The sequence below is a fragment of the Ovis canadensis genome, chromosome 20 (assembly GCF_042477335.2).
Source record: "Ovis canadensis isolate MfBH-ARS-UI-01 breed Bighorn chromosome 20, ARS-UI_OviCan_v2, whole genome shotgun sequence".
Taxonomy (NCBI): Eukaryota; Metazoa; Chordata; class Mammalia; order Artiodactyla; family Bovidae; genus Ovis; species Ovis canadensis.
Window position 1 is genome coordinate 27,742,124 of NC_091264.1, and position 23,209 is coordinate 27,765,332.

At 40.2% G+C, this 23,209-nt stretch overlaps 1 protein-coding gene across 1 annotated transcript in view; it reads left to right on the forward strand.

Annotated features, from left to right (window-relative positions):
- Nucleotides 1-23,209, forward strand: part of DNAH8 (dynein axonemal heavy chain 8) — a 335,116-nt gene that overhangs the window by 85,697 nt on the left and 226,210 nt on the right. The window contains exons 22-28 of the mRNA XM_069564262.1: nt 4,853-4,988; nt 10,204-10,316; nt 12,756-12,862; nt 18,692-18,767; nt 20,137-20,329; nt 22,357-22,553; nt 23,070-23,196. Of these exons, the coding sequence (XP_069420363.1) occupies nt 4,853-4,988; nt 10,204-10,316; nt 12,756-12,862; nt 18,692-18,767; nt 20,137-20,329; nt 22,357-22,553; nt 23,070-23,196 (949 nt within the window). The remainder of the gene's footprint in view (nt 1-4,852; nt 4,989-10,203; nt 10,317-12,755; nt 12,863-18,691; nt 18,768-20,136; nt 20,330-22,356; nt 22,554-23,069; nt 23,197-23,209) is intronic.

Below are 23,209 nucleotides of genomic sequence, written 5' to 3' on the forward strand. Positions count from 1 at the left end.
TGCCACTTGTTAAAGAGGATAGCTGTGCCCACTGGTCGCCAACTGAGATAGGAAATTTCTTTGCAGTGGAATGTGTACATCTAAGTTTCTTACTCCTGGCTTTCTTGGCAGTTTGAGCTGTCATGGGTATCTGAGGTGACCTCATTCATAGCAAGAATCAAATGTGAGTTCTTTGATCAGGGTTCAGGAACTAGGATGGGGCTGGATTATTGTGTTTGGGATGGTATTGGCGCAGATCCCAGGAAGGTGAGACTCTCCAGGAGTCTCAAGGGTGAAAGTCATCAGCACTGCTGGGGCTGAAGGCACCAAAGGAGGAAAGAGTGCTTTCAGAGTCCAGTGAGAACTGGAACCACATGGAGGGGCTCATCCCGTAGGAGCTGAATTTGTGAAGACACACAGCCTCTACCAGAGATGCAGCCCTACCCTCCTCTGCCAAGGAGGGCGTGGGAGGTACCCTCCTCTCCCACCCTCCTATTTTCTGCTGGTGCATCCCACCGGGTCAAACCCAACCGAAAATCAGAGAATCAGGGAGCCCCAGGAGGCAGTTTCCCTCTGCACAGGGCAGAGCAGAGAAGAGCTAGGAATGGGTTTCAGGAGGCAAACAGAGAATAACCTGCACCTGGACTGTCTCCCAAGCTGGATTTCACGGAGTGGCAAGGATTATTTGTAGTTTCTGGAATTAAAGTCATGTAAATAGTTCGCACCGTCCCAGAGCTCTTGGTGCATTGCTGACTTCTGCATCCAACTCTTCCTTCCTTCTGGTTCCGTGGAGAAAGTCCTCACCTCTTTTCATAGTTGAGGTCCTACTCGTGGGCTCTGGAGTCCACGCCTTCTTGTTCTTGGCAGCCTACCTCCACCAGTCTTCCTTCATCTAGATCTTCAACTTTGTCCTCTCTAGGGGACCCCGCCCCCAGTAGTCTCCCTCTTTTCTTGCCAGCAAAGAAAAACGCTCTCACATCTCCTTCACTTCTTATTCACAACTAAACTTCTACAAATGCTCACTCAAGCTACCTTCACTCTCCCACTTCTCTTTTCCCTGCTCCATTCCCCTCAATTCCTGCTTCCAGTTATTTCTGGCACTAGTTACTGTTTTTTTGAAAAATTTATTGAAATATAATTCACCCATTTGAAGTGTACAATTTGGGAACTGCCTGGCGATCCAGTGGTTAGGACTCTGTGCTTCCCACTGCAGGGAGCATGAGTTTGATCCCTGGTTGGGGAACTAAGATCTGATAAGCTATGTGGTGCAGCCAAAAAAAAAAAAAAAAAAAAAAGCGTACAATTCAGTGGTTTTAACATAGTGACAGAATTGTGCAGCCGTCACCACAATCAAGTTTAGAACAGTTCATGTCCCCAAAAGAAATCCCATGCTCATTAACAGTCATTATAATTTTCTCTCAACTCTCCCAGCCCCAGGCCACCACTAATTTGCCTTCTGTCTCCATAGATTTGTCTACTGTAGACATTTCTTACAAAAGGAATCATATGGTATGTGGTATATTGTGACTGGCTTTTTTGACTTAGCTCAGTGTTCATTCATACTGTCCCATGTATCAGTACTACATTTCTTTTCACTGCTGAATCATAGTGTGTGGTGTGGGTGGACCATGTTTTAGTTATCCATTCATCAGTTGATGGACATTCGGATTCTCACTTTTTGGCCTTTATGAATAATGCTGCTGTGAACATAGATGTACAAGTTTTTGCAGGGACATATTTTCATTTCTCCTGGACATATATTTAGAAGTGGAATTGTTGGGTTATATGTTAAGTACATGTTCAATCTTTTGAAGAACAGTCAGACTTTACCAAGCTGGCTGCATTATTTAACGTTCCCACCAGCAGCACGTGAGGGTTCCAGTTTCTCTACACCCTTGCCAACACTTACTATCCATCTTCTTGATTATCATCTTCTTAGTAGGTATGAAGTGGTATTAGAAATGTCTACTCAACTTTCAGAAAACTAAGATCATGGAATGTGGTCCCATCACTTCATGGGAGACAGATGGGGAAACAGTGGAAACAGTGTCAGACTTTATTTTGGGGGGCTCCAAAATCACTGCAGATGGTGATTGAAGCCATGAAATTAAAAGATGCTTACTCCTTGGAAGGAAAGTTATGACCAACCTAGATAGCATATTCAAAAGCAGAGACATTACTTTGCCAACAAAGTTCCATCTAGTCAAGGCTATGGTTTTTCCAATGGTCATGTATGGATGTGAAAGTTGGACTGTAAAGAAAGCTGAGTGCTGAAGAATTGATGCTTTTGAACTGTGGTATTGGAGAAGACTCTTTGAGAGTCCCTTGGACTACAAGGAGATCCAACCAGTCCATTCTAAAGGAGATCAGTCCTGTGTGTTCATTGGAAGGAATGATGCTAAAGCTGAAACTCCAGTACTTTGGCCACCTCACGGGAAGAGTTGACTCATTGGAAAAGACTCTGATGCTGGGAGGGATTGGGGGCAGGAGAAGGGGACGACAGAGGATGAGATGGCTGGATGGCATCACTGACTCGATGGGCATGAGTTTGGGTGAACTCTGGGAGTTGGTGATGGACAGGAAGGCCTGGTGTGCTGCAATTCATGGCATCTGGTCCCATCACTTCATGGGAAAGAGTTGGTCGCAAAGAGTTGGACACAACTGAGTGACTGAACTGAACTGAACTGATTCAAACCCTTTGTTCATTGTAAAATTGGGTTATCTGACTTTTTATTTTTTAGTTGTAATAGTTATTTGTATGTTCTGGATACTAGTCCCTTATCAGATTGCAGAATTTTTCTCCCATTCTGTGGGCTGTCTTTTCACTTTCTTGATGGTATCCTTTGAAGCCACAAAGTTTCAAATTTTGATGACGTCCATTTCATCTGTTTCTGTTGTTGCTGCTCTGCTTTGGTGTCAAATATCAAAGAAAACTTTGCCCTATCCAAGATGATGAAGATACATGCTTATGTTTTCTTTTGAGAGTTTTATGGGTTTCACTGTCACATTTAGATCCGTGCTTCATTTTGAGTTAGTTTTTGTGTATGGTGTAAGGATCCAGTTTCATTATTTTGCAAGTGGATATTCATTTGTACTGGCACAAATTGTCAAATACCATTAATTTCATTATTACATGGTATTGAAAACATACAGAGGACTTTCCATGGCATCCTAATTTATTCTTGTGAGCATGTTCTTTTAACATAAAAGATGATTTTATGTTATTTTGTAGAGGTTTCCAGGGGAGTGCCAAAATAAACATGTGTTTAATCTGGCATGTTTAACTAGTAGTCTGGTTCCTTCCTTGTACGTGTGTGTGTGTGTGCTCAGTTGTGTAAGACTCCCTTGCAACCCCATGGACTGTAGCCCACCAGGCTCCTCTGTCCGTGGGACTTTCCAGGTAAGAATACTGGAATGGGTTCTCATTTCCTTCTCCAGGGCATCTTCCTGACCCAGGGATCGAACCTGAGTCTCCTGTGTCTCCTTAGGGGATTTCAAAGCAAGTAGAGGATATGTGTCTCTTCTGTGATCAGCTGGAATTGTGTCCACTTGCTTAACACTTGTTTTCCCTGCTGGACTGAAGTGACTCTCAGCCTCCATTGCATTCCACAGTTTAACAGTGTGTTGAATAAATTAGAAAGAATGGAGTGAATGAGTGGAGGAATGAGGTCTGAAGAGTTGGTGGGGATAGGAGGGAAGGGAGACTGTCTTTCAGTAAGAGGAGGAACATCGTTTCCCCTGAGATTGAGAAAAGATGGAGATGGTTTCAAATACAGGTGGGGTGGTATAAATCTGGGGGACAAGCTTAGGAGTCTCTCTCTCAACCTAGTAGCCAAGAGAGGACCGCCTGAGAGCTGTGCAAGGAGACTAGGGATCTCCCAAAGCGTGTCTGGAGAGAATTTGCATAGATAGGCTTGGGCTCCTTCGCAAAAGTGATTTTAAAGGGCCAAGTTGGCTGCTACCATTTACTTTTCTCTTTTCTAAAGTGCATGGACAGTGTATGTCGAAAGCCTTGTTCAGTTTTATAAGCCAGTTTTCTTTTCTGGATTTAACTAGTTCTCAATTTCTTTCTAAAGTATTTGTTATTAGAAACATTCAAAAGGCAAAAAGCACAGACTTTTAGAATCACACAAAGCTGGTTTCAAACCCCTATTCTTACCCACCGACTGTGTGACCTTGGGCAAATTTTTTATTCTTTCCTAGACTCAGTTTTCTCATCTGTGAAATGAGGACAATAATGTTACCTATCCCAAGAGGTTGTCGTTTAATTAAATGAGTTCATACACATAAAGGTCTTAAATTGATGCCTGGCATACAACACGATGCTCAGTTAAACACCCTGTCTGATTTGAATCTCAAAACAACACTTTGGATTGTCATTTTCTAAAACCATTTCTCACTTTCAACTTGTGACATCTTTATCTCTCTTATGTCTTCAGGCTTCTTTCTTTTTATTCATATGAACGTGAGTGTAGATCTTGATGAGTGATTGGATCAGGTAAGGTAAAAAACTTTGAATTTGGCACTTCCCTGGCAGTCCTGTGGTTAAGACTCCATGCTTCCACTGAAGGGGGCACAGTTTCCATTCCTGATCAGGGAACTAAGATCCTGTACACTTCATGGCATGGCCAAAACACAAAACAACTTTGAATTTTTATTCTTTCTCCTCCTTTTCCTCACTTGAAACTTAACAGGTTTCTCAGGCTGCTTTTAGCTGTTGCCAGTTTGGAGTCTGAATCGTTATGCTACTGGCCACTATCTCTAGGTATTTTCAAATAGCATTAATTAGAGTTTGACAAATTAAAGTCATATTAAGAAGCTTCACAGTAGTTTTAAGTATCTGGAAATTAATAGTCATTTCTTTATTTAATAGACATACACAAAAGAATGGGCTGAGGTGCTAAACCATAAAAGTAAGCATGTGGAAGAAGCTGTCAAAGAACTTATATCAATATTTGAGAGTATTTATGAAGTTAAGTACAGTGGGAAAGGAGCAAGACACTTACCAGGTAATGCGACTGGTTAAACTGTTTGAATCACGAATGCTCCAGATACGCTCTCAAGAAGGTCCTCTGTGCATAGTGTGTATCCAAATTCCAGACTCTGGGAAGGAGATCAGGTGTTCAGCATAAACCATGCGATTTGCACAGTGTAGGCACAGTGAACCCTTTTTATGAGTTAGGGAATGGTGGGCACCCCTCTGAAATCCAGGTTGTCATTGTTGTTTAGTTGGTAAGTTGTGTCTGACTCTTTTGCCACCCCATGGACTGTAGCCCACCAGGCTCCTCTGCACATGGGATTTCCCAGGCAAGAATACTGGAGCAGGTTGCCATTTCCTTCTCCAGGGGATTTTCCATACTCAGGGATCAACCTACATCTCCTGCATTGACAGACAGATTCTGTACCACTGAGCCACCTGGGAAGCCCCAACTCCAAATTCCCAGACACCTGTTAAGGACCAACCTTGCAAGCAGGCCTTAACATGGATAGCAGTCTCTGGCCTGCTATGTTAACTTTTTCTTTTTTGTGTATTCATTCTACCATGCTGGTTGTCACACTGCATGACAACCATCTGAATAGAGGGCAGAGATGCTGCTGAACATCCTCCACTGCACAGGACAGCCCCCCAACAACAAAGTAGTCAGTAGTGCTGAGGATGAGAAACTCTGAGCTTACATTGGTTAAGAATCCGCCTGCTAATGCAGGAGATGCCAGAAACGTGGATTCAATCCCTAGGTTGAGAAGATCCCCTGGAGGAGGAAATGGCAACCCACTCCAGTATATTTGGCTGGAAAATCCCATGGACAGAGGAGCCTGGCAGGCTACAGTCCATGAGCTTGCAAAGAGTCAGGCACAATTGAATGCACACACACACACATACAAGTAATCTTAGCTATAACTCGAGTTTATAAATGATTTACTTTTCTTTTATTTATTAAAACAAGTGAAAGAGGCAATATTTCTCTTAAGAGGTCTAATCATGACTAAGTTTAATCATGAGTGGTTTAATTATGACTAAACCTGGTTTAATCATGACTAGTACAGGATGATAATAAAAAATTTTACAATTTTTATAAATTGTACTTTCTTTGGATAATTGAATTATGGTTTTATTTATATTTTTCTTTATATTTCTGCATAATCCAAATATGTCTAGTCACCTTGTATTAAACAAATAATTATAAAAAGTATTTCATCTTCAAATGTTTCTCATAGAAACTTTAAAAATGAGTGTAAAGAAATCCCTTGCATTCTTATACACTAACAATGAGAAAACAGAAAGAGAAATTAAGGAAACAATTCCATTCACCATTGCAATGAAAAGAATAAAATACTTAGGAATATATCTACCTAAAGAAACAAAAGACATATATATAGAAAACTATAAAACACTGGTGAAAGAAATCAAAGAGGACACAAATAGATGGAGAAATATACCATGTTCATGGACTGGAAGAATCAATATAGTGAAAATGAGTATACTACCCAAAGCAATCTATAGCGTCAATGCAACCCCTATTAAGCTACCAATAGTATTTGTCAGAGAACTAGAACAAATAATTTCACAATTTGTATGAAAATACAAAAAAAAAAAAAAAAAACTCGAATAGCCAAAGCAATCTTGAGAAAGATTGCTTGGAACTGGAGCAATTGGAACTGGAGGAATCAACCTGCCTGACTTCAGTCTCTACTGCAAAGCTACAGTCATCAAGACAGTATGGTACTGGTACAAAGACAGAAATATAGATCAATGGAACAAAATAGAAAGCCCAGAGATAAATCCACTCACCTATGGACACCTTATCTTTGACAAAGGAGGCTAGAATATACAATGGAGAAAAGACATCTCTTTAATAAGTGGTGCTGGGAAAACTGGTCAATGACTTGTAAAAGTATGAAACTAGAACATTTTCTAACACCATACACAAAAATAAACTCAAAATGGATTAAAGATCTAAATGTAAGACCAGAAACTGTTAAACTCCTAGAGGAAAACATAGGCAAAACACTCTCCGACATAAACCACAGCAGGATCCTCTATGACCCACCTCCCAGAATATTGGAAATAAAAGCAAAAATAAACAAATTAGAATTAAATTAAATTAAAATTAAAAACTTCTGCACAACAAAGGAAACTATAAGCAAGGTGAAAAGACAGCCTTCAGAATGGGAGAAAATAATAGCAAACAAAGCAACGGACAAAGAATTAATCTCAAAAATATACAAGCAACTCCTGCAGCTCAATTCCAGAAAAATAAAGACCCAATCAAAAAGTGGGCCAAAGAGCTAAACAGACATTTCTCCAAAGAAGACATACAGATGACTAACAAACACTTGAAAAGATGCTCAACATCACTCATTATCAGTTCAGTTCAGTTCAGTCACTCAGTCGTGTCCAACTCTTTGTGACCCCATGAATCGCAGCACGCCAGGCCTCCCTGTCCATCACCATCTCCCGGAGTTCACTCAGACTCACGTCCATCGAGTCCGTGATGCCATCCAGCCATCTCACCCTCTGTCTTGCAAATCAAAACCACAATGAGGTGCCATTTCACTCCAGTCAGAATGGCTGCTATCCAAAAGTCTACAAGCAATAAATGCTGGAGAGGTTGTGGAAAAAAGGGAACCCTCTTACGCTGTTGGTGGGAATGCAAACTAGTACAGCCACTATGGAGAACAGTGAAGAGATTCCTTAAAAAACTGGAAATAGAACTGCCATATGACCCAGTAATCCCACTGAGGAAACCAGAAATGAAAGAGACACGTGTACCCCAATGTTCATCGCAGCACTGTTTATAATAGCCAGGACATGGAAACAACCTAGATGTCCATCAGCAAATGAATGGATAAGAAACCTGTGGTACATATACACAATGGAATATTACTCAGCCATTAAAAAGAATACATTTGAATCAGTTCTAATGAGATGGATGAAACTGGAGCCTATTATACAGAGTGAAGTAAGCCAGAAAGAAAAACACCAATACAGTATACTAACGCATATATATGGAATTTAGAAAGAAGGTAATGATAACCCTGTATGTGAGATGGCAAAAGAGACACAGATATATTGAACAGTGTTTTGGACTCTGGGAGAGGGCAAGGGTGGAATGATATGGGAGAATGGCATTGAAACATGTTAAATATCATATGTGAAACAGAAATAAACAACTCACAAAGACCCCCCCCCAAATTTAAAAATTATCTCTGTAATATCCTTTTCAGGCTTTTATTCCAAAATGTTCTCCTGAATATAGAGAGGGCCCACACAATAGGAATTAATTAATGGGTTTGTGCTGTGCCTGCGAAAATCAGCTGTTTTTTGAGACCTAGTCAATGGAAAGTTAAGAACTGTAAGTTAAGGACAGGTGGACAGGTGGAGGAGCAAGCCATGTGCAGGCAAATATCCCTTTCCAGTAACAAGGGAAAAAGTGGGTGAAAATGCACATTTTCGTTAAGCAAAAGCTTCAATTTAATTCAGTAAACAAATTGTTTAAGATATAAAATACATTTTGCTTTCCTAAATGTATAAGACCTGTAAGAAGTGCTGAAAATAATATATTTACTGAGGGGAGTTTAGGTAATAAATATAGATAATTTGTAGTTTTAATTTGAAGGGAAAACCATTGTGTGTGTGTGAAAGTGTTAGTGGCTCAGTTGTGTCTGACTCTCTGCAACCCCACAGACTAGCCTGCCAGGCTCCTCTTCATGGAATTCTCCAGGCAAGAATACTGGAGTGGGTTGCTATTGCCTTCATCAGGGGATCTTCCCAACCCAGAGATCAGACAAACCATTATTTTTAGTTAAAAGTTGTTATTATCTTTCCATGTTCACTTACTGCTAGAAATGTTAAATGTGTTTCTTTAATGAGTTATAGCCAGTTATGATCCACTTGCAAGATTCTGCACCAAAGTTCCTAAATGTGAGAAGTTTTTGCAAGGGATAAACTTGAAACTATTGGAAGAAAGCTTTGCTTTTTGGGGGGAAACACAGGGGCTCATCCCACCTATGAAGCAAAGTTGTTGGAAAAGTAGCATCAATATGCTAATCAAATTAACAAGTCTTTAGATTCATTAGGCAGGGCACAGGGAATATGGGGAGAAGACTGAGGCGGGAGTAGAAGTTTACAGAACCCCCTCTCTAGTATTGGCATGGCATGCTATAGAAAGAATTTTTAAGGGAAAGGAAATGAAAGAAGGAAAAACATAAGTTAGGAGAGAAATGTTGGGGCTCAGAATATACCACCCCCAAATGTGCTACCATGCATATTGAATATTTTAAGCTAAAGGAATTTGAGAGGTGGTGGTACAGGAAAGTGAAAGTGTTAGTCTATCAGTTGTGTCTGACCCTTTGTGACCCTATGGACTGTAGCCCACCAGTCTCCTCTGTCCATGGAATTCTCCAGACGAGAATACTGGAGTGGGTTGCCATTTCCTACTCCAGGGAATTTTCCTGACCCAGGGATTGAACCTGGGTCTCCTGCATTGCAGGCAGTTTCTTTACCATCTGAGCCACTCCAGGTGGTATGGGAAGGACTCTCCAACCTCCACTTTCTCCTCTCATCTGAGAGGCTTCCATGTACCCAGAGAGGAAAGGAGCATCTTTATTTTCAAAGATGGGAGGATGCTGAGAGGAATCAGAATGAGCGGGCCTTGCTAAATCCCCACAGTTTACTACTTGTAGTCCTATCACATTTTCCCTATGATTTTCTACTCTTTATCGAACCTAGTGTGAAACCCTGCAAGTTTAATCACTTCTTTGGATCTTAATTTCCTTTTGAAATCTCTTGTGTCATGTAAAACTTATATTAAATAAATTTGTATGCTTTAAAAAAAAACAAACAAAAACTCAGAGCTTAAATATCCACAACATGTCTTCTTTCTCTTAGAGATTCTTCACTTAGTTTAAGTGGTTTTCATCAGAAGTATCAAAAACACAAACATACCAGCTTGTTAGGATAGCAAAGTCAAAACTTAAACAGATATTTTAGAAAGCTAATATGTAGAGCCCTCTTTAAATATTCCTTAATTACAGATACTAAGAGTGTGTTTGAAGAGTGTACTTGATTTAAATTAAATTCAAGGGTGATTCCCCCAGGAACAAATTTTTAATTTTTCGATTAAGAATTTTTCAAAGAAGGAGCTTCCTAAGAAGGTTTGGTCATATAGAATAAACCAATTGCTAAGTATTAAATATTCTATTTTTATTTTATCTTTTCTATAGAGCTGAGAAAGCACGTTGTTTTTGGAAGTGAGGGAGAAGATGTTGAAGGCACCGATTATGATGCTGTGCCTGAGGCTGATGTTAAAGATGATAAAGAAGATGAATTTAAGAAGGTATTATTGTGAAACAATCTCATGCAATTTCACAGAATTATGTTTCATAGGATTGCAGATAATGCCAAATGGTGTTTCCCTCCCCACCCCCCACCCCCCAGGCAGTTCTGCAGCCAATCTGTGTGGATTTATAACAAAATTCAGAAAATATAATTTTCTATCCTACACTGTGGAATCTGACAAGCTACAGCAGTCCTTACAGTTTTTCCCCCAATATCATCTGCTTTTAATGTGATTGTGTCAATTACAGTTTATATACTTACCGTCCCCATTGTGACTGACCGTGTTTTCTTAGGTAGTAAATGTTACATCTGGGACCATAGTGCCAATCCATTTGATTTAGGATGGAGAACTTTGTTCTCAGTTACTGTTTTTAATGGAGTTACCTATATTGCAACACGAGACTTTGATTCATCTGGGGTCCAGGGATCTGCATATTTTAATGTAAGCACTGTGGATATCCTGTGGACTGCCTTGCAGGAGGAACCCCAGGTAGGCAGAGTTTCACATTACGCTGAGATGTGTTGAGAAGGGAAGTTGAGGAGACACTAGGCTTCCTCATCCTTCTTAGGCCTTCTGGCCGTTCATCAGCTCTGAATGCCACTCCATGGTTGTACTGATTCCTGATTTCTCCTGCTGCCATCAGTTTTCTTTTCTTTTAACATCTATTTATTTCGCTGGGTCGGGTCTTACTTGTGTCACCTGGGATTTTCATCGTGGTGCACAGAGTCTCTAGTTGTGGTAAGAGGATTCTAGAGCTCTTGGGCTCAGTTGCTGTGGTAAGCAGGCTTAGTTGCTCTGCAGCTTGTGGGATCTTTGTTCCCCGACCACAGAGCAAACCCATGTCCCCTGCATTGGAAGGCAGATTTTTAACCACTGGACCACCAGGGAAGTCCCCCGTTAATTTTTTTAACCCTCCATACCCATCTTTTCATTCTTTCTCCATTTTACTTGCTTTCATACTCTCTAACCACACAAGTGGTGCTTGTGGTAGAGCATCTGCCTGCAATGCAAGAGACATGGGTTTGATCCCTGTGTTGGGAAGATTCCTCTGGAGGAGGAAATGGCAACCCACTCCAGTATTTTTGCCTGGAAAATTCCATGGACAGGGGAGCCCAGTGGGCTATAGACCATGGGGTTTCAAGAGTTGGACAAAACTGGTACGGATACACACACACACACACACACACACACACACACACACACACACCCCACACTCCAACATACTTTTGGAAATAAACAGCACACTTGTGTTTCATTTTCACCTTCTGACTCAAGGATGGTATAACTACTTGATTGGGAAACACTTTGCTGCTGAGTCTAGATTTTAGCTGTGGATTGCTTCGCAGTGCCAGACACTAGGCAGCCACTATCAGTCAGTGGAAAGTAGCTGAAGAGTCCTTCACTTCCAGCTGCATTCCCTGTAACACTGGCTGAGCTGCATCAGGGCGGGCACCTCCTCAACAGCCTCTGCCTCTCAAATCCGTCTTCCACATCACTTCCACAGAGGCCTAACGTAAACATCTCATGATATCCTGCCTGCGCTGTAGCCTGGTGCTTGACCAACCCTGATCATATTCCTCTTTGTTAACACCTGACAGGCCTCCCTTCTGAACCAACTTAACCTAACTGGCCTACCCAGTCTCAGAGCGGGGCAGGGCATAGGGTGGACAGGAACAGTGTGGCCAGAGCCTGGCCGTGGGTGTGGGTGTGAAGCTAGACGTGGTGCCCCGACACCTGCCCAGGCTCAATATTTATTCTGTGCTCTGACCAATAAGTATGGCTACTGCTTTGCTGGAGGGAGAGTAGGGCTGACAGAGAGGGGCAAACCATGGTATCAAGACGGTGGAAGTTTCATCCCATACATTTGGGTATCATACACTTTTTTAAATGCAGCTTTATTATTATTATTTGACTGCATGGTGTGGTGCGTGGGATCCCAGTTCCCTGACCAGGCATTGAACCCACGCCCCCTGTAGTGGAAGTACAAAGTCCCCACCCCTGGATTGCCAGTGAAGTCCTTATGCATCTTAAAACATATTTATTCACCAAACTGAGACTTCTGTGGTTGGAGACTAAAAATAATATCCTGTGTCCACACCTCTAAGCATTGAGAAGTACACACCCCTAAATGTTTCAGTTTTGTTGAGTGAATTATTGAATATTGAGCAAACCAGGATTATTTTCAATTAGCTGTTTTTGGATTTTGGCTTTGGAGTAACACCTTCTAATTTGCTGGGGTGTTTATGAAAGCACATTTTTCATATATTCTTACTTGTTTTAAAAAATAAAAGAGTAATATAGTGCTGAATTTATTTCCATAATATAATTGAGATTGTAAAGTTTATTATTTTCACCTTTTGCATGTCACTTCTAATATTATTGCTTTGGGGGTGTTAGATTTTTTTGTACCAAATTTAATGTGATTTCTCATTATAGGAATGTAAAGAGGTCTACGCTTTTTTCTCTCATCAATTACTAGACAGTCTTCAAAAAGCTACACGGTTATCTTTGGACACAATGAAAAGAAGAATATTTGTTGCCAGGCAAGTGGAAAATATGTCTGGTAATACTATCACAGCACAATGCTAAAGCATTTTTTAAAGTTATAAAATTTAAAACATGGCACTTATGAAAATACTGTATAAAAACAAGTGTGTAACATTATAAAAATAGTAATGAATGAACAACCATATTCCTAGCAACCAGCCCAAGAATAAAGAACACTGAACACTACAGTCCCCTTACTGGTCCCTTCTCTGCTCACAGTAGCCACTGTTTGGAACTTGATGTTTATCACTGTCTTTTGCCTTTTTTTTTTTTTTTTAATACAGTTTACCCCATTTTTGTGTTGTTTAATTTTGTCTGTATTTGAACTGTGTTCAGTATTGTTTTTGAGGTGCATTTATGCGGATATAATTTATTTTCACTTCTGTTTAGCTGGAGTGCACACAGTCTGTTTTATCAGTTCTATTGGTTTTGATCGTTTGGGGTGTTTGCAGTTCGGGCTGTTATGAACACTCTTGTGCCTATCTCGTGCTGCATCTGCTGAGTGGGATGGCTGGGCCCTGGGGTGTGTGCACTCTTCCCTTTACCAGGCAGTGCCTAGCATTCTTGCTCCTTGGAAGGAAAGCTATGACAAACCTAGAGAGCATATTAAAAGGCAGAGACATCACTTTGCTAGCAAAGGTCTGCATAGACAAAGCCATGGTTTTACTGGTAGTCATGTATGGATGTGAGAGTTGGACAATAAAGAGGGCTGAGTGCCAGAGAATTGATGCTTTTGAACTGTGGTGCTAGAGAAGATTCTTGAGAGTCCTTTGGACAGCATGGAGATCAACACCAGTCAATACTAAAGGAAATCAACCCTGAATATTTACTAGAAGGACTGATGCTGAAGCTGAAGCTCCAATACTTTGGCCACCTGATGCAAAGGGCCAACTTATTGGAGAAGACCCTGATGCTGGGAAAGATTGAAGGCAAAAGGAGAAGGGACAGCAGAGGATGGGCTGATTAGATAGCATCACCAACTCAGTTGACATGAATTTGAGCTAACTCTGGGAGATAGTGGAGGACAGAGGAGCCTGGCGTGCTACAGTCCATGGTGTTACAAAGAATCAGACACAACTTAGCAACTGAACAACAGCAACAACGAGTCTAGCACGAGAGTGCCCATGGTTCCTCATCCTTGCACACAGTTGATTTTGTTCAATTAAAAGATCATTGCCAGTGTGTATAGGTGTAAAATGGCATCTCACTGGGATTTAAATGATCACTTTCCTGGTTACTGATGAGGTTAAACATATTTTTTATGTTCATGAGCCATTTGTGCTTTCTTTTTTAAAAAAATTATCTTTCCTTCTTTTTCCTTTCCTTCCCTTCCTTTTTCTAGTTCCTTCTTTCCCTTCTCCCTCCTTCCCAACCTCCTTCCTTCCTTCTGTCTGTTTTACTGTGTGATTGGATTTATTCATGGATGGTCTCAATATATTACTTTGTTGATATCATAGCAGATATCTTCTCTCCTTGTGCCTTTTTGTACTATTTATGGTATTCTTTGTTGAGTTTAAATTCAAATTTATCAATCTTTTCCTTAGTGATTTGTGATTTCTATGCCTTTCAAAGGAAATTTTTCTCTACTGCATCATGTCTTCTGAAAGTTTTAAAGTTTTATCTTTTACAGTTAAGGGTTTAATCCACATGGTATTTATTTTTGTGTTTAGTGTAAAGTAGGAGACCAGTATTTCTTTCCCATATAGTTAATTAGTTAAAAAGAAAATTAATTTTTCTTTTGGGATAATTACTTAAATTACATTGAATCTATAGGTAAATTTGGAGGGAATTAGCATCCTTACTATAGTGAGTCTTCCTTTCAGAATCATGGATTACCTCTCCACTTATTTTTCATTTTAAAAATATTTCTCAATAAGGTTTTTTAATTCTCTGTGTAAAAGTCTTGTACATTTTTGCTAGGTTTATTCCTTGGTTACTCATTGCTGAATTTTAATTAAATTGCACTATTCAGATCTCCCAGTGTGATTGTGAAGTTGTCAATTTTTCCTTCTGTTTTGGTCAGTTTTCTTTTTATATCTTTTAAGGCTATGTGGCTAGGTGCATGAGACATTATATAGTTAAGTCTGCTAGAACACTATTTCTTTTTTTTTTTTTTGATGAGCCTCTCTATCCATATTAATCCTGATTTCTCATTCTTTTTGCTCTGTCGTTAATTTTACTTTCCCAGATTTTTTGGTATATCTTTTTCTATCTCTTCATTTCATTTTTTTTTCTGTAAAGTTTTTTGTTTTGCCTCTTAAAAGGATTATATACCTGATTATTTTTATTTAATCTGATTATCTCTGCCATTTAATGGATTTTAATTGATTTGGGACATTTTTGGATTTTTTTGATACAGTTACAGTTAATTTATGACATTTTATTTTGTAGTTTCTTACTATCCTTTTTCCTTGCTTCATTTATTATCTGTAAATAATAAATGGGTAATTCCCATTGGGATGGGTAATTCCCCCCTTATATTCTCTTTCCTATACTTCAGTCCTTTAAGTAGTTACCTTCAAATTTAGAATACATATATTTATCTCTGGTTTTTAAAAAAACACTGTCTATATTTTTTTCCATTTTCTCACCTTATGTCTAACTACAAGGGGTTTGGCATGAACTTTATAATTTCTGTGTGATATTTTGCTTTTACCTATTTTTTGAACAGTATAATATATTTACTGGAATATTTTATTAAAATCTCCAGGTTATTGTGTATTTATTTTATACCACTAGTTCCTCAGTAAGCGTGGGTGAGGTATAAACCCTCTTAGTCTTCATTTTAAGTCTGAACCAACTTGGCTGTATAAAAAACTTTTGCTTTTCTCTCAGCACTTTGAACATATTTCTTCATTTTTTTCCTGACGTATATTGTTGCTGATGAGAGGTGTGCAGTGAGTCTAACTGAAAATTGTTTTTCTATCCTTGATGTTCTGCAGCTTCCTTTCCCGGGGTGGATTTGTCTTTATTTAGTCATGTTTTATTCTCAGAGTGTACTTTCTGTTTGATGACTTGTAGTGTTCTTTAATCCTGGAAAATCCTCAGCAATTTCCTCTCGAGTTATTGCTTCTGAGATAGTCTTTTCATTCTCTTGATATGGAACTCCTGTAGCTGAATGTTGAGTAGGTTGAGCACATAATCTATTGTTCCACCTTGGAAACACTTTTGAGTGAAGAGGCACTATCTAGATGAAGATTCAGGGTGGACTTGAACCAGAACTGTTGCGGGCACCATGGTTATTTGGCCATCTCAGATGCTCGGGCATGTGAGTCTGTATTTCCTGTCTCCTCGCTGTCATATCTTTCATCTTTTTTGTCTTTCTGGGCTACATCGTTGTCAAGTATCTCTGTATCTGGCCCAAAGGTGGCCTCATCTACTGTATCTTAAATATTTCAATTGATATTTTTGTCCTTATCCTCCAGATACTGTATCATTCTTGCCTTTTTAGCTTAGCAATTTATTACTCTTTGGAAGATGGCTTCATTTATCTCTTGGAACATCCTGAATATATTTATATTTGAGTTTGTCACACTTCTGTACGTTAAACTCTATCTGGAGTGAGGTTTTGTTTCAAGTACTGATGTCTTTAGTCCTCTTTCTTTACGTTAGACTTAGGCACGCGTATTGGAATTTATCTGTAGACTCTCCTTGGACGAGAGTTTTTCTTTGGTTGTTTTCGTGTGTTTCTCCCTCCTTCCTTTCGTGTCTCTTCCTTTCTCTTGTCTCCACATGACCCTTGGCACCTTGAGTGCAGGTCTGAGTCGTGTTTGTTCACAGTTACGTATCCCCTGAAGAGATGCTGGGACGTGGCAGGTTCCGTGGGGGAGCACATGGGCGGCTCAGCTTAGTGGCAAAATGAAGATGCTGTGGATTCGCTCCTTTTACCTTAGGTGAAAACATCCTTTGGAAAAGCTGCAGCTACGGGCAAGAGGTTGGCAAACATCTTGTTGTTTTGCCTGTCTTTACAAGTGGGGGAACATCGCTTCAATGTCTGGGGTCTAGTAGCAAGCCTAGATGAGTCCCCTCTCACATGGACCACTTTAGCCCCCCATAGTCCACAGGGGCCAAGTCCCACTATCACTTCTTGTTTCCTGACCAGAGCCCTGGCCAGGCTACTGTGTGTTTCTGATGCCTGCCTGATGTATGGTGATGCTAACCTTCTGTTTGAGTATTTTCAGGTCCTTCATGGTCTATCCATGATTGTGATGTACTTGGCACAGGGAGGCATTTTTGAAGTCTGAACTCAGAATTCCATGCTAATTTGAAACTGTACTTCTGTGATTTTTGAAGAGGCATATATGAGGATACTACTGCAGAATCCTCCCTTGTCTAACACATCTCTCTTTCCTGCACCCATGAAGACTATTTAGTCAGCTTGGATCATAGCTTCTTTCTCTCGCACTCCACAAATACTGTTTTACCGGCTTCTTTTGTTTCCATATTCAGATGTGAGTTCTGCTGCTAATCTGATTTTTCTTTTCTATGTAAGTTTTTTGCTGCTTACAGATTTCCCCCATGTATTCTGGAAATTCACAGATAATGTGTTTTTTCCCCATTAATCCTGAGGCACACAGAGAAACTTTTCAAGGTGAAAAAAATAAGTGTATTCTTAAGATTTGAGAAGGGCTATGCTTAAATTTACAGTATGTAGGGTTTCCACAGTGGATCCTAGGTAGTAGAGCGTCTCTGAGCTGAGTGACCCTCTGCTGTGAGTTACTTAATCTTTCTCTGCCTTGGTTTCCTCCTCTACAATAAGGAAATAATAATCATGGGATCTGTGTCAAGAGTTAATGTGAGCATGAAATACTTCAATTTATGGAAAAGTGCTTGGAAAAGCACCTGTGGTACACTAAGTGGAGGATAAGCTTATCTTTATTACCTTTTCCTCAAGTAATTTATGTCTCATATTTTGCATGGGAATGATTGGAGAATTCCTTAAGCTAATCCTCTAGTTTGTCAAATAAGTCACTGAAGGATCTAGTATGCTGTCCATTGCTGCTGTTAGTTCAGCTGCTTGATTATACTTTATAAAACTCTTTCTTTTTCTCAGATTGTACTCTTTCAAATACAGTCTACGCGTCTTGAATTTCACAGTGAGACTAAGAATTAGAGGCTTTTTCCTTTGTTTGCTCGCTTCTAGTTCAAAGAGTTCCTTGCAATAATATGTTTACCTGGGAACCATTGATCCTCCATTATGAACGGAGGAATAGTTTTTCAGTAATGATAACATTTCTTTCTGTGGAAAGTTTACACTTACTACATTTCATCTGGGATGGGACAGAGATCAGACAGAGGGAGATAATCAAACTACTAATAATTTTCAGGCCGATGTATATCATTCATTAATTGCACTCATGTGTCTGTATGTCTGTACTTCTGTCTGAGCATAATTGATACTGTTGTAAAAATTACTTTTGGAAGGCTTTGACTTGAAACCTCCTGTTTAATCTTGTACACACACACAGAATAAAGTATATGAAGGTATATGGTTTTTGTTAGTGATTTTCAGCACCTGTTGTGGGACTGGGAAAAAGAAGTGCTTGAGGTGAACATTTTTAGGTGGTACTGCCTGAGAGAATGCAACATTAAAATATTAGAAACAGGTGAAAGACTAATATGTCATTTCAAAGAAGATTAAAAGTTTTCTTAGTCCATGAACTAGTTCATGAAATCTATGGTTCCATTGTAAATAATAGCCTCTTCAAGTAATTCAGCATTTTGAAAATTGCCCTTATTTTTCAGGGTTGAAAGTTGTAGAATAACCATGCTATTTATGAAATATTAGGTTAAGGTTTCTGAGTTAAATGTCCATCTTATTACAGCCCTTATGGACGAAAGCGATCAGAAGATGTTATTTCTTTTTTAAAATCTGAAGTACATCTTGCGATTCCTAATGTGGTAAGTATTATGAAATATTCAAGTTAATACAGTGATATTTTGGTACTGTGTTTAAGAAGTTTAGGGACTTGCCTGGCCGTCCAGTAGTTAAGACTTTGCCTTTGAGTGCAGGGGAAACGGGTTTGATTCCTGGTTGGGGAGCTGAGATCCCACGTGCCTTGTGGCCAAAAAAAAAAAAAAACAAACCAAAACAAACAGAAGAAATATTGTAGCAAGTTCAGCAGAGACTTAAAAAGAAGTATCTCATTAATCTCTTGGTCCTGTGTGCTTTTTGACTTCACCTCAGCATTTAACAATGGCAACCCACTCCAGTACTCTTGCCTGGAAAATCCCATGGTCGGAGGAGCCTGGTAGGGTGCAGTCCATGGGGCTGCGAAGAGTTGGACACGACTGAGCGACTTCACTTTCCACTTTCACGCATTGGAGAAGGAAATGGCAACCCACTCCAGTGTTCTTGCCTGGAGAATCCCAGGGACACGGGAGCCTGGTGGGCTGCCATCTATGGGATCGCACAGAGTCAGACATGACTGAAGTGACTTAGCAGCAGCAGCAGCATTTAACAAAAATCAAAGTGTATCATTAATATCTATTATAAAAATTACTTCCGCAGAGCTCATGGTATATTGAAGGTGGGTATCAGAGTTAAGTGTCTGGTGGGCCATAATTAGCAAGTACCCTACAAATCATCTTGCTTTTTCTTACTTCAGACATTATCTAAATAAGACCATCTCAGAAGTCCAAATCTGTGTCCTGAGCACCCAGCTGTGAGGCAATCCACGGCAGAACAGAAGGAAAGAAAGAACAAACCTGTGCCTTGACTGCACGGGTCCCTTATGTTTTCTCAGGGCACTTTTCTCTACCACCACCCCTACTGCTGCTTGTTGGTATGTGGAGCACTGAGTCGTCAGGGTGACTGTGGTGCGTTCTGTGATGATCCAAGGGTTAAGGCCAGGCAGGAATGATCTATGGCTCACCTAACACCACATGTACACAGTCTGGCCTCCTGGAGGACAGCTTCTATGCTTATTTGGCACATTTGAAAGAACTGAAGTCAAATCTTGGCAGTATAGCTTCTTCAGTTTTTCTGCTTCATGCCGCACATGCACATACCTGCGTCCAGCCACCCTCACAGGGAAAGGGTGGCAAGCACTGTGCTTGACCTTTCTGCCTGCAGGAATGGGTAGAGTGGGAAAGCTTGAAGGTGGTTAAGTCTGCAGCCTACCTTCCTCTAATATCCCTCTCCTTGAAGCAGACTTCCACTGGGCCGGCAGAGGCTTTCCCCACTCCGAAGGGAGAGGGGATGATGGCAGTCAGAGGTGTGGCTTTGTCTGTGCTGGGAGCACCTTGGACTCATTTCTTCTTTCCACAGGTAATGGTTCCTAGCTTGGATGACATTCAACAAGCCATTAACCGTATGATCCAGTTAACCCTGGAGGTCAGCAGAGGAGTAGCTCACTGGGGCCAGCAGTCCCGTCCCATCAAGAGGGTCATTAGCAGTACCTCCCGTACGACTATGGACTTGTCCCATCCAAGCCCAGGAAAGCAACTGAAGAAGGAAGACAGTAAGAATATTAAATCTCAGATCAGTAGAGTCTCAGAATTATAACAGTAAAAAAGTCTTTCTGATTTTCCTGGATATTAGAACATATCTTTTTAAAGTCAGTTTTATATGTTTGTTGGTTAAATTTTGCATTTAAAAAACTAGTGTTCTCCATGTTCCATCTTACACATTGCATGCAGACATTTCAGATTTTGGTCATGGGTGAACAAGGATATTTATCACTGTTCTACTATCATAGTCTCAGATTCAAAGTTAAAAATGAAAACAAATCTTAGAACTAATTCTATGTTCAGGCTTGTATTTGGTCTGATAAACTTAGTTTGCTAGAACATGGTGCTTAGAAAATCTGGTCATATGTGCTTTGTACATAAAGTTTATTTAAGCTATTCCCTTAAATAACTAAGGGTGTAATATGACACTGACCCCAAATTCCATGGATATTTTTGGATACTTTCTCTTGTATAGAAAGCCAAACTTTTTTTCTTTTTCTTTCTTGCTATTATGCCACATTAAATTTTTATTTATTTTTGAGAAAAGTTGCACATATCTGAGGTGTACAGTATGATGTTTTGATATATGCATACTTTTGTGAAATGGTTGCCACAATCAGAGTAAGTAACGTATTCATCACCTCTCATAGTTAATCATTTGTGTGTGTGTGCGTGTGTGGTGAGAACACCTGAGGTCTACTTTCTTAGCAGACTTCAAGTACATATTATTATTATAATACTATCGATCACCAGTACATATACATTTCCAGAATTTATTCATTATATTAATGAAAGTTTGTACCTCTTGATCAACATCTCCCCTTTTCTTCTACCCCCACCCCAAGTCAGTATCATTTATGGGTACTTCAGCCAGCTGTTGCTAGGCAGGAATACCAGATTAAACCATTTTAAAAGAGAAGGTGGAAATATCAAATTTTTCATGAAATCTCATGATTTTTAAATTGTTAACAACTGCTTTAACAAAAGTAGTGAACTGTCTGGGCCAAACAAAAGTATCTGTATGGTCTGTACCTGATGAAGAATACTTGAGAATACTGACTTTTAGCAAGAGATGTGTATTGTGATGTTTAATAGTGGTTGTGTGGTCTCTATATACTAGACGCTGAGCTGAAGACAAGCATATGTTGTATCATTTAGTCCTCTCAAGTATTTCTATGAAGTTTAAATAATTAGCGTAAGGCATTTGGGTAATAAATGTAGTTGTTGTTGCATTTAGTCGCTAAGTCATGTCTGACTCTTTGTAACCCCATGGACTGTAGCCCGCCAGACTCCTCTGTCCGTGGGATTTTCCAGGCAAGAATACTGGCGTGGGTTGCCATTTCCTTCTCTAGGGGATCTTTCTGACCCAGGGATCAGCCCCTGTTCCTGCACTGGCAGGCAGATTCTATACAGCTGAGCCCCAGGGAAGCCCCAGGGAGCCCATACCTCTCCTTTAACCACAAGGCTGTTCTGTGGGATAGCTATTTCAACTCTTTTGATCTTTCCTTGGAGGACGTTTTGTTTTGGGGGAGGTTGTTAATCAGTGTCTTTCAACTGGTTTTCAGTTCTTTCCTCTGAATAGCAGTTTCCTCACTTTAATGAAGGCATCCCAGATAGATCAGTGATAAAGAATCCACCTGCCAATGCAGGAGATGCAGGAGAAGTGGATTTGACCCCTGGGTCAGGAAGATCCCCTGGAGAAGGAAATGGAAACCCACCCTAGTATTCTTGCCTGGGAAGTCCCATGGACAGAGGAACCTGGCGGGCCACTATAGTCAATGAGGTCGCAAAAGAGTCGGACGTGATTGAACGACTGAGTGCGCCTGTGCACATATACTTTAAAGAAACCTAGACCTCAAAATATGACACAACGATTTAATAAGAATCAATGAAACTAGTGAGAGATTAGCTGTTAATTACCTGGAGGGAGATGGGTCTTTAAGACTTTAAAGTTTGAAAAGTCTATAGATGTTTACAATTGGTAGTATTTAAAGTTGAATGCATGAGTTATCTATAGAGTAAAAATGTCTGTTCTCAGGATCCTTTGAAGAAATGATTCCCGCACGGAAGCTGAAGAATTTTTACCCGGGAGTGGCAGAGCACAAGGATATTTCCAAGCTGGTCCTCCTCCTTTCTTCCTCCGTAAACTCTCTGAGAAAGGCAGTTCATGAAGCCCTGCAGGACTTTCAGAAGTACAAGACGCTCTGGACAGAGGACCGAGATGTGAAAGTGAAGGTGTGTTTCCACTGCTGGCAATGCAGGTCAGGTTGCAATTGTTTAACTCTTGGGGGAAGACCAGGAAAACGTCAGTGATAATGATGAGCGGGCAAGAACAGAGGCCGAGAACCTGTAAATGCCACGCACCTAACACGTCTTGTGTAATTCTGACACTGACGCTAGGGCAATTGATAATAATGAGGCTCTAGCAGATTTTGTTCAATTCATACCAGAGGCCAGGTGTTCAGGGGTGTGTCAAAGTTACAGAGGCTTACCTGTGTATTTGGTTAGAAACTCAAGGAAACTTTAGGACTATAAACAACCAACCAGGAATGTGAAAGCTCCTCACGTAGCCTCCTCTTCCAGTACTAACGGAAGAGTAGTTCATCCCTTTCTCTACTGAGCCCCTGGCCTGATAGCACATACGTGAGGAAAAATATATAAGCAGATGCAATTTTCTAATTTACCTATTAGAAGTATAAGATTCACATTGTCAAAAAGCCAAAGAAAGTGTTGATTCTTTCCTTGCCACAGGAGTTTTTGGCTAACAATCCCTCTCTGACTGAAATCAGATCTGAAATTCTACACTACGCGACTTTTGAACAGGAGATCGATGAGTTGAAGCCTATTATAGTTGTAGGAGCACTTGAATTGCATACAGGTATTTTTAAAAT